Raw genomic sequence first — 12,623 nt, 5'->3', positions numbered from 1 at the left:
ATCCCCACTTTACAGATGAGGAAAGTGAAGCCTGGATATTTTAGGCAACTTAATAGGGTTATGCAGTTAATGAACTGTTGCCCAGAGATCTTCCCTGGGTCTGACAGATGCCACAGCTACTGATAGTAACCACAACATTTTACAAGCCATTGGACGCACTGAAAGTCAGAATTGACTTCTCAAAGATGATTTTCTAAAGACGTTATTTGTTGTGCAACTGATTGTATCATCATGCTGCCGTTGGGCTACCTAGGATCATAGGACAGGCTTTGACTCAAGAAATCTCCTGGTATTTAACCAAACGTGTCAGGGATAGTTCCTCCTTTTCCTTTGTTAAACTTTTTCATTTTTTTGACTACACATCTATTCTGTTAGAATTTTTTTTCCCAAGTGCTGACTCTTTTCTTTTTAAAGTGAATCTACTTACAAAAAAAAGCTTAAGCTTCAAATTTGAACATTTGAAACTATCTGGAGAAGACCAATTATTTTCTTTAAAAAGCTTTCTGTCAATTTCACAAGCACAGTTTATTTTTCTAGTTTTATCTCTTCCCACCCCATAATAATTAATCTTGAGTCTTTATGGTGTCTAATGCTAAGAAGTTTCTGTTTGTTTCTAACACTGGAGTGAAGGTTCTGTATACCTTTAAGGGTATTTCTCAATTTCTGCATGGGTATATTTCTGAGAAGCTGCGTGTACGTCAAATACTGGTAAATCTGATAATATTTCGCTGTATGTTGTGAGGCTATTTTCTGGAGTAACCACTCCTAAAAGATCTCTGTTTTGCTTGCTGAGTAAATCTGAGCTGGTTTTGTAAGGACCATGAAGACATGCCCTCCTCCACTTCATGTGAATAATTATGGTATCGTGGAAGAAGCACTGAATTAAATGTTAGAAGACATAGGCGGTACTGCTGAAAACTAAATGTGTTCTAAACCAGGGGTCAGCAGACTAAATCTGGCCTCTACCTGTTTTTGCATGACTTGTGAACAAAGAATGGTTTTTACATTTTTCAGTAGTTGGAAAAAACCAACAGAGAACAGTATTTCGTGATGTGGAAATTGTATGAAATCAAGTTTCAGTATCCATAAATAAAGTTTTATTGAAACACAGGCACACTCATTTATTTAAGCATTGTCTACAGCTGCTTTTGTGCTACAATGACAGAGTTGTGTAGTTGTGATGTAGGCCATATGTGGCCCCCAAAGGCTAAACTATTTACCATCTGGCCCTTTATAGAAAAAGTTTCTGACCCTTGTTCTATACCAAGTGTGATTTTGTCCCTTCCTAATTTGTTCTTCTCCCGATTTTTCTCAGTAAATGAAAACTCCCTTCTCCCAGTCGCTCAGGCCAGAAAACTTAGTATCATCCTCCCCACTTTCTCGCACATCCCACATCCAGTACATTAGCAAATCCCCCAGCTTTTCCTTCCTGAAACAATACACTGCAGATGCAACTTCTCTGCTTTTACTCTGGTTCAGCCTAGTATCTTTTTTTTTTTTTTGCCTGCATTCTCCCTGTAGCCTCTTAACTTGTTTCACTGTTTCTGTCCTTGCCTTTTTCACTGTAATCTTGATATAGCAGCCAGGATGATCCTATTAAAAATTAAGTCATCATGCTGCTTCTCTCCTTAAACCCCTCCAATAGCTTTAGATGGCTTCTCTTCTCACTTTGAGTAACTCCTCGCAATGTCCTATAAAGTACTGCTGTACCCTCTGATTAATTGACTACTCTCCTTGCTCCCTCTGCTTCAGACACCAAGCCTGCTTGCTATTCCCTGGATTTGTGCCAGGCATACCTCTGCCATTAGGGCCTTTGCACCCTGCTGTTCCCATTGAAATTATCTATCTATCTATCTATCTATCTAATCTATCTATTTTGACCCTTTACTTCCTTTAAGTCTTTCTCAAATGCCATTCTTTTGAAATTGCAATTCTCCGCCCGTTACCACACATTTCCTATTCATTTTCCATGCTTTATTTTTCTTCTTGGCACTAACTACTGTCTGACATACTCTATAGTTTACTGATAGTTCTTGTTTACTATCTCTTTTATTTATCGTGTATCCTCAGCACCTACAATTGCACCTGATACATGGTAGGCACTCAATAAGTACCTTTTGACTGACTGAGTGAATATATGAGAGATGAAGCTAGAGAATTGGTAAGTTCAAGGTTATGGAGAGCCTTGTATGCTGTACTGTGGAGCTTGGAATTTCATTTTTATGGTGATAGAATACTAATTAAAGCATGTGGGTAGAATGGCCAGCTTTTCTTTTTGAAAGATCCTTCTGGTTTTTCAAAGATAATGCATAATATTGGAGATGAGGAGATCAGTTCAGAGGCTGTGAGAATAGTCCAGATGAGAGGATGTGTACCTGAATCGGAGTGCTGGTCATGTAGGGGTCAAGAGGAAAGGGCAGCCTCAATAAGTATTTAGGGGATAGATCAGCAGAACTGAATGAAGGTAGGAGGGTGAGAGAAAGGAAAAGGAAAGGTGACTCACATATTTATGGCTTGATGACTAATTGGCTAGCTGAGTCACAAACTGATATTGAGAATATAAGAGAATGAGGAAAAGCATCTTATCTGGGAGAACAGTGCTTTCAGTTTGGGGCACATTGAGTTTGAAGTGTTCGTGGAAGAGCCAGGTGGATGGATATGTCCAAAAGGCAGCTGGATGTCTGAGTCTAAAGCTCAGAGGAGAAGACAGAGTTAGAGATATAATGTGGGTATCATTAGCAGGGAGACAGTAATGTAAACGTTTTGAATTAATGAGCTCATCCAAAGAGATTGTGTGAAAAAAGAACACAAGACCAAGGGTGGAATTTGGGGAGCACCATCTTTTAAGGGGAGGTGAACATAAAAAAAGGGAACTTAGGAAGATTAAGAAGACATGGTCAGAGAGATAAGGGGTAAGAAATGATCAGAGAAGAGAACAGTGTTGTGGTAGCCAGGAGAGGAGGGAGTTTCCAGAAGGAGTTTGTATCAACAGTGTTGATCCCAGGTAAGGGAGTAAGTGGGAGAAGAATTTAATATGATCCATTGAATTTGGCAACATGTAGGCCACTGGTGGCCACACTGAAGTTGCTGTCAATGAGGTGGCGGGAGTGTATGCAGAGGCTCGAAGAGTGAATGGGAAGTGGGCAAAGGAAGGCCAAGTAGAGGCTACTCCTTCAGGCAGCTTCACTGAGAATGGAAGAAAGAAATGGGATGTTAGGCAGACACCACCACATCTGTGGAGTTTCTTTGAACCTCCCATCCCCAACCATCGAGCCTCTTGGGTGTTGTTGTGTGCTTTGTGCTTGCCCTTTTACAGCCCTTCACCAGACTGCAAATGCTTGTTTATTTGTCTGCTGAAGATGCTTAGTCAATATTTGTAGACTGACCAAACAAGGGAAGGGAGAAGGTTTTGTTTTGGCTTTTGATATTACTATGAAAGAGACATGATCACCTTGAGAGGGAAAGGGGGCTGACCTAGAAGAGGAAGAGAAGTTGAAGATATGGGGGATGGGGGAGACAGAGCGACAGAATGATAGAACTGGAAGAGGCCTTTAAAATGGATTTAGTCAGGCTTTCTCATTTTATAGACAAAGAAACAGGCTTTTAGTTGTTTAGTCGCTTGCTCAAAGATACAGAGCTAGACAGTGGCACAGCCATAACAAGAATCTTAGTCTCTGGCTCATGAGCCAGTGTAATTTCTACTCCACCACGTCTTTCCTTGTGTATCTCAGGAACATGTGTTGTTATTCGCATCTGCTGGGTACACTTACATTAGCTCATGGCACAAGTTAATGAATCACCATTGTACCCTAAACTAAATTATTACTGTTATTAATAGTAACTTGGGTTCCTATCATTTTAAAAAAATTTTAAAAAGCCCTTTTACAATGTATGTTTTGCTCATGGATTGACTGGAAATAACCAAGTGTCAATGGTAGTTCTGCTAGATATTTGTATCTATCTATCAGCTATCTATTCATCCTATTAACCATATATAATACATTCTGTATTCATATCCTATATCCATATAGAATAACTAGCTATAGAGTTAGATAAATAAGGTCAGAGAGAGAGACAGAGACAGAGAAAGATAAGAGAGATAAGAGAATGATAAGAGAAAGACAGAGAGATAAGGTCAGAGAGAAAGAGAACGACAGGTATTTAGAACATTGACTATCTAACCCGGTCCTGTCAGAACCAATCTTCAGGATCTCTGAATAACATATATACAAAGAGGACAATGCAATGCAAAGGGGCACTGTATTACATTGTGGGGTTTCGGCTGCAAACTTCAATGCAGATAAGAATAGTGTTTCCTTAATCAAGCTGTAGTGAGAAATTATATATATATACACAACATACATCTATGTATATGTATACACACACACACACACACACACACACACATATGCTTAGAAGAGTACCTGGCTATTCTAAGTACTCAGTTTTAGCTGTAATTATCACATGATCATCATCGTTATTGTTAGTTGGTTCCTCTAGATCCTAGGCAAGCAATCTTCATTGATGTCTCTTGCCCAAGTGGCCACTTCCTAACGCTCCCAGTCCAAAGCCTGCAGGGCAATAGGCTTATGTGTTCCCTGCAGCCCACAGCTCACAAGGCTATGCAAGGTTACATGGTTAGGTAGCAAGAACTCCCTGTCTTTCTTTCTCCAAGTGCCACATTCAGAATTCTTTGCTCCTCCTTTAGCCCCAAATCACCTCTTTCATGTTCCAACAGAAATACAATAGGTAGATGCAAGATAGGGAACATCCACTCACAAATAAAGAATATCATATCTATAAAATGAGTTTTGAGGGCCAAATCTGAAGACCAGTTTTTATATAAATCAAAGACAACTAATTTGGGGGCACAAAATATCTCTTGAAGTCCTTAATTTTGCCTGCCTCTCTCCCTCGCTCCCTGCTTCCATATTAGAATACAAACAACACTTGGATTATCTCATTTTCTATCTGGACGCTTAGTGGAAATTAGGTTAATGTATTTTCTATATTTACTATCTTAGTGGAAGTTAGACAAGTGTAGGTTCTACTTGGGGTTCAGAGGGCACTTTTGTGAATAGTCATTAATGTTGTGCCATATGTACAATTTTATAAAATCCCATATCATATAAGTTTTATCCTTTATTAAGCAAATAAGAATTTGGTGATCACTGTTACTGATGTATTTATCTGTTTGGTGGATTAACAGTTGTGAAATAGTAGTCCCATTTCCCACCCACTCTTGAGGATGTAGTTATGTACAATTGACACTCTCTTGTAGGTACAATTCTTTTTAATGGAAACAGCCCCAAATAACAAAGAAACATTAAGACATACATAATTTTTTCAATCTACCAGCTGAATTCTTTGTAAACTTTTATTCTGTGGATAAGTCATGATTTCCTGGTTAATTCAGGATCTCCTACCATTTTTGATCAAAATCACTAATTACCCGTTCTGCCACATCTCTGGACTTGAGGAAATGGTAAGTGGAAGAGCAGGTTGAGTCAGAGGGTCTAATAGAAGGATTGGGCCCCAAAGACACATGTATGTGCCATAGTTTTAATAATCTTGGATAAACAGATCCTTCACAGTGGCAAATAGATGGTTAGTTAACATATGACAACTTCCCAATAAATCCTAAGGTATCCCGTGGAGGCCCATTCCCTTGATAGTGTCACGTATTGATAGGAAACACAATTGCAATTATAGAAACCCTGATAAACAATGTAGATCTTTATTGGAGCCCAGGAATTCTATCCAGCTCCCCACGGTACATGTGATACCTCCACAGCCATGCTATTTCCTCTCCCAGCTCTGTCCTTCAGTCACGTGCCCCTTGTGCTTTGCCACTCTGTGTCCCAGGTAAAAGTGAACATTAGAACTTTAGCTCCCCCCCTGCTGGCTCCATCAGGCATCTGTAGGATGTTAGAAGACCTGCCAGCTCTGTGGCCACCCCCGCCCAAGTCTTCTCTTCTCTGTTCTAGGGAAATAGAGCTCTTATCTCACCCCTACTGCTTTTCTGCTGTGACACTCAGATGGAGCATTTCTAGTGAATAAAATTCTTCACTTCATTACATGTAAAAAGATGTAGACAGTTTTCAAGGAAATTACTTTCACAAGGGGGTTCATTTTATCTTCGAGAGAAGCTCATCTTGACAGAGAGAATCCTTTTTGTTAGTGTATTCTGTTTATCCTGTTTATTGTTGTCACCCATGGAAACTCATGAGAGTTAGTGAATCTGAAGTGACTGTTCGTTGCTGCTATTTTACGCTGAGCTGTTTTTAAATGCTCAGGGGGAAGTGCTTCAAATACCCGCCAACCAATGCTGCCCTGAGTGTGTGCTGAGGACTCCTGGATCTTGCCATCATGAAAAGAAAATTCACACGGTAAGTATTTTCTGACCCATGGTTGATTCAGTGTCTGTAGATCATTGACAAGGTAAAGCTGAGTGCTAAATTTGTGCTGACAAGAGAGGACTTTTTTCCCCTTTGTTTGGACTGTGGAGGACCTCAAGCTTATTTGACTTTCCGTGGGCATTTAGGTTTCTTGAATAAGATTAAAATTGTCCCATTTATTCCATAGACCCACGTAAATATTTGTCAATTGCAGTCGTGTCTGTATAAAGAGTAGTTTGAGAATGTTGATGACGAAGAAGTTGTAATGCTGAATAATAAAAGGGCCACCTTGCCTTTGTGTACCACATACATGTTTTTCACTTGATTTTATAAACAACCCTGAGTAGGTGAGTAGAGCAGATGTTATTACTCCTGTGTTAAAGATGGAAAAGTGGAATTGCAAAGACTATAAGTTACTTGCCCCATATATTACCAATAAGTGGTATAACCTGGCCTAGGGCCCTGGTCTTTTGCTCCTCATTCAGGGCGGAGTCTCTAAACTTCAGCACTATTAACACTTTAGGCTTTGTCGTGAGGACCATCCTCTGCATTATAGAACGGTTAGCGGCATCTCTAGCCTCTACCCACCATTTAGTATCCTCTGAATTCCTGACAACCAGAAATGTCTGTAGGCATGGCCACATTTCCCCTAGGGTGCAAAATGAAAAGGCTCACCTCCCCCCATTTAGAACCACAGTACTAGAAATCAACCCTGAAGTTCTTTTATTATACTTTCTCATTCCAGATCCTGTGGGATTAATTTAGAGATATTAAATACTGATTTAAAAGGACTATTGCAAGGTTTATAGTAGAAAGTATGAAAATGGGATGGCTACAATTCATCTCCACTCATGCCTACATGCTCCCCCGAGGCAGCAGGTGAAGTTGAATGTGTTAGAAAGAGGCTCTTTGCTTTAATCTTCATCTTCCACCTGATACAAAACTTTCCCCAAGTTAGTGTCTCTACCCATTCAGGAGAGAGCATAGGTTAGCCGGATTTGATATACCTGCTCTAGGCTGCTATTCAGTGTGTGTACCTAAAACTCAGTGAGTACAGTGCACTTTCCCCGTGGGACAGGATCACCTCACTTAAGCCACTGTCTCCACATTACCTGAGGAAGCCACTCTTTCACTTCTGCACAATGTATTGCTGAATGATACCCAAGCAGGATCTGTGCCTTCATACCATGTATCACCTTGTGCTGCTTGATTCAGTCTGCATTATGTAGGGTGATGGAAACTTCACACGCCACACAAGAGGATCCCTTGTGAAATGTAAAGTGCCGAAGGGCAGATTGGTGATGGAATTAACGCCAGTTCTTAATGGTTGGAACAGGTGTGTGGTTCAAGGTCAAAAACCTCAAGCTGAATCTTTCAAGTGAAAGAGCCCTAGGATCCAAAATAAGGCCAGGATCTGGGGGAACAACAGACATCTCAAATAAGAGGTGGTTCCAGGGACATGAGACATCAGAGTTCAATGACTCTGCATGGCCACTCTAATGACACTTGTCATTTGCTTGCTCGTGTTATGTTCATGCGCATGTGCAATCTTCTTACCTTGAATTAAGATTTCTGAGAACATTGACAATATTTTGTCTACCTTCATAGTGAGCCTCCTTGCCTCCCACCTAACCTGGTGAACTTTTCCCAGAGTAGGTGCTCAATAAACATCAGGACTGAAACAATGAGTAAATCCCTTCTCCAGCTTATCCATGTCCTTGTCCCAAGGGCATGTTGGTCTTGGACCAACTAACCTGTGTGGCGGGGCTGTTCAGGGACCACAGATCTGCTGATGGGTTAATTAGAAATCCGCTTGGTCTCCTACTTTTTCTGGAAGAGTTTAGAAACTCCTTCTTCTCCCTGCCTCCCTTGCAATTCACCCCTTCGGCTCTGACACAGTACATGGTAAGCTCTAAACTGGGTAAGAGCATGTCCATGCCTTGTTTTCCCATATGCAACTTTCAGAATGTACTCCCCTGAAAGTGTTATCATTATATTTCTGGTACTTGATGTAACTGAGAAAAAGGCTGAATTTCAGGAATTGTAGTTTGAAGGGAAAAAAATCTCTAGTGGTCTACTTCTTCAAATAGAAACAGAAGAATGATTTTTTTTTTTAAGTTGAGACAAAATCCTCAAATTTTAGTCTTAATAAAGTGAAAACGATCATGTTTCTTGTCTTCCTGTTCTTCTTTCCTCTCTTTCTTCACCTTTTTAGATTCTTGCCAAATTTTTCTTAATACTATTCATTTCCTTGAGTGGGTTAAATGCTTGTCTGGGTTGGGTCTGAATCTCCCCTTGTCACTTGCATCACTAGGTTTTTTCCTGAATCTTGGAGCCTTTTCTGTTTTGCCCCCTTGGCTTGCTTGGGAAGCAGTTTCCAGAGCACCTTCCTCTCCCGCTGAACAGCGTAATCCTCTCTCTTTAGCCTCTGGCTTGCATCCCGTAGGACGAGTTATGGAGACTCTCTCCCAGTAGTTATAAAATAGCCTGGCGCTTTAAGAGCTTTGGAATGGTGAAGTGGAAGCTTTCCCCTGAAAGGGAGATTTCGAAGAGGCTTTAGGATAGAGCAAGTGTGGTGGGAGGGGCGTCTGTTAAAGTGATGCCGTCCCCAGAGAATAAAATTGAAGAGAAGGAAAGTCAAAGGTGGGTTGAGCTCAGGGCGGCATGAAGACGCCACCTTTAATAAACAGCCTCGCCTCATGAGGGGACCTCTTTTGCTGGCATTGTGGGCAGCACCTTGTACAGCTGACGTTCCAGCAAGTCAAGACAAGTCCCCACATCTTCTCTGGAGTGAGGAAAACACTTGAGCCTTTTGGCTGACCAGGTTATTTAAGTTTTGCATGGGCTTATTACAGCCAGCATTTGGGTGACTATTTCATCCATGACCTCCCAAAGCTATCCTTTCAAATTAGCTGTCCTTTCAAATTAGCCCAACCTTGCCAACCAGTTAGGGAGACAAGCCTGAAATGTGTTTTCCTAAAGAGTATTGGAATGCGTTTTCCCTGTTCTTTTCCCCACAAATTAGCCTGTGAAAGGGAGGAGAAAGGACCTTTAACCCCTTTCTTTTCCTCTTTACTAATTTAGTCTCAGCACCAGATAATGTCATGTCTTAGAAGATGGTGCTTGGAGATTCACTGAAAAAGAAAGTGGTAGGTGGTAATGCCCTAGCGGCCGCATCTGATTGAATACAGGAGTGTGGAGGGAGAGGTCTGCTTGCTTCGCCTGCCTGTGAGGCTGAAAGGAGAACTAATTTATACGTGTGAGGCAAGAAATGAATACTGAGTTCTGCAGCCTTGGTCTCTTCAAAGTAGAGGATGTAATTACAATATGCCTGGAACATCCCCAGGTATTTAGTATTCTGGATGTATAACATCATAACAGGAACAAATTATAGGAAGAAAAATTAGTTTTTTGTTCTGTCAGTAAGCCAGGCAAATACTTTATGACCTTTTCTTTCCTTTGGACTTACGTCAACAGCCAAGCCGACGTTATTTGGCTATGCAGAAGAATATATATAAGATATTGTCTGCAGAATGTGCTTTTGGCCAGTGTCAAAATCACATGATTTCAAAAGGTATTAATGGTATTAAGATGGCACAGCTACAACACAGGTCTTGTGGAAGCATTGTTTTGTGTATGTATTATTTCTTGATTTTACAGAGCTTTCTTTGCTTGTTACAATGCTCATAAAAAATACAGCTTTTGGGCTTCCCTGGTGGCGCAGTGGTTGAGAGTCTGCCTGCCAATGCAGGGGACACGGGTTCGAGCCCTGGTCTGGGAAGATCCCACATGCCACGGAGCGACTAAGCCCGTGAGCCACAATTGCTGAGCCTGCGCATCTGGAGCCTGTGCTCCATCCGCAACAAGAGAGGCCGCGATAGTGAGAGGCCCGCGCACCGTGATGAAGAGTGGCCCCCACTTGCCACAACTGGAGAAAGCCCTCGCACAGAAGCGGAGACCCAACACAGCCATAAATAAATAAATAAATAAATAAATAAATAAATAAATAAAATTAAAAAAAAAATACAGCTTTTGTAAATGAGTATAGAAAACACTGTGAAATTTAAAAATATCTACCTGTCATCTATCTATCTATCTATCTATCTATCTATCTATCTATCTATCTATCTATCAGCATGTACCAAACCCCTTGATCTCTGCTCTCCCTCTGCGGAGAGAGGTGTCACTGATTTAGGGATAAGAGTAGGAGATGAAAATGGAGGGGACTCATGTGACTTTTCTCAAAGAGAGAGGTGAGAATACTTCCGTTCCATCATTCTGTGCACTTTGGATCACTGTCTGGGCTTCCGTGGCTTTGACATCAAGAGTGGAGTCACCCTGACGAATGTTCTTTGTTATTCCCATAATTCTCAAGCTTATTGTGAAGGGAGAATCCCTTGCTTAATTTTATGTCTCTTGAGTCAGATAATAGATTCACATCATTAGAGAGCTTGAAGGTACCGAAGAGATTAGTTAATACAGCCCTCTCATTTTACAGTTGAGAAAACTTTGGTGATTGACAAGTTATTATAATTAATTTTTGTGGCCTCGTCTGAGAGGTGGTATGATTGCAAATGTTTAAGAAATGACAGTTAGTGTTTCTCAGTAGTGACAAAAACAAGCTCTTGTTTTAATGAAACGTCTAGATGTTTAGAAGCAATCTCCTAACTTTTAATAGAATAAAGACATTCACTTCAAGTTGTTTTATAAGCAGCTTTCAAATTTTACTTTATTTAAGATATGTAAATGATTCATTAGATATTTTAAACAGTACTTTGCTCTCTGATGACTAAAATGAATATTTGTTTATTGGTGAAAATTTGGAAAATAGAAAAGTATGCAAGCAGAAAAAAATCCACTAGTAATCTCCAAGCTATGAAAACCACTATTGCTTCCTCAGGTTTTTTTTTGTTGGGGGCGGAGGGGGGAGCTGGCAGTGAATATGGATGGATGGATAGATAGATAGATAGAGAAACATGTTTTTACATAATTGTAATTATACTATGTATACAGTTTATATCTTGCTTTTTTATATAACATCATGTTGTAAATAGTTCCCCAGCATACTCTTGGAGAACATGATTTCCTATTATTAGGCACTTGGGTAGCTTCCAATATTCACTAAAATATTTCCAATTTCGCAATGAGGAACAATGAGGTGGAATTCCTTGTATTTAAACTTTTTGGTGTGTCATTGATCATTTTCTCCAGATAACTTCTTAAAAGTGAAATTAGTAGGTCAAAGCATCTAAAGATTTTGAGTATTGAAGCTGTGACATCTGTGGTCATTAAAATTCAATTTTAAGTTGTCTGTGTCTAATGATAAACCCAGTGGGACTATCACGGATAGTATAGCTTCTTTTCAGGTCTGATTACCTAGCGTAGGCCCTGCCTGGCTGAGTTGTTCCAGGTGCTATCATGAGAGAAGGTTCTGTGTAGGAGAATTCCACTCCATTGCAGCTTCACTGACAATAGCTACTATGAATTTTAAACACTTTCCATATCTGATATTAAAAGATATTATCTAATTTTATTTTAAATAATATTTCTTTGCAGTTAATAAAGTTGAATATTCCATAAGCTTGTTGCTTTTTTTTTCCATTGGGATATTTTTTCTTTTTCTTTAAATTGAGGTATAGTTGACTTACAATATAATATTAGTTTCAGGTGCACAACATAGTGATTCAATATTTTTATACATCATGAAATGATCACCACCATGAGTCTAGCTACCGTCTGTTATCATACAAAGTTATTACAATATTATTGACTATAGTCTCCATGCTGTACATTACATCCCCATGAGTTATTTATTTTATAACTGGAAGTTTGTACCTCTTACTCCCCTTCACCTATTTCACCCCCACATATCCCCTCCGCTCTGATAACCACCTGCTTGTTCTCTGTATCTGAGCCTGTTTTCGTTTGGTTTTGTTTATTCTTTTGTTTTGTTTTTTAGATTCCATATATAAGTGAAGTCATACAATATTTGTCTTTCTCTGTCAGACTTATTTCACTAAGCATAATATCCTCTAGGTCCATCCATATTTTTGCAAACGGCAAAATTTCATTTTTTATGGCTGAGTAATATTCCTTTGTTTGTGTGTGTGTGTGTGTGTGTGTGTGACATCTTCTTTATCCATTCATCTCTTGATGGACACTAGGTTGCTTCCATATCTTGGCTATTACAAATAATGTTCCAATGAACATTGGGGTGCATATATC

General features: G+C 39.9%; 1 protein-coding gene across 5 annotated transcripts in view; it reads left to right on the top strand.

The window, feature by feature from the left end:
• The window catches only part of FRAS1 (Fraser extracellular matrix complex subunit 1), a 445,822-nt gene that overhangs the window by 165,735 nt on the left and 267,464 nt on the right, over positions 1 to 12,623 (top strand). For all 5 annotated transcript variants that reach the window (XM_036852337.1, XM_036852339.1, XM_036852338.1 and 2 more), the window contains exon 4: positions 6,297 to 6,389. In XM_036852337.1, the coding sequence (XP_036708232.1) occupies positions 6,297 to 6,389 (93 nt within the window). The remainder of the gene's footprint in view (positions 1 to 6,296; positions 6,390 to 12,623) is intronic.

This window comes from Balaenoptera musculus, chromosome 5 (assembly GCF_009873245.2).
Source record: "Balaenoptera musculus isolate JJ_BM4_2016_0621 chromosome 5, mBalMus1.pri.v3, whole genome shotgun sequence".
NCBI lineage: Eukaryota > Metazoa > Chordata > Mammalia > Artiodactyla > Balaenopteridae > Balaenoptera > Balaenoptera musculus.
The sequence above is the reverse complement of the archived record's forward strand: the minus strand, read 5'-3'. Positions and strand labels throughout refer to the sequence as shown.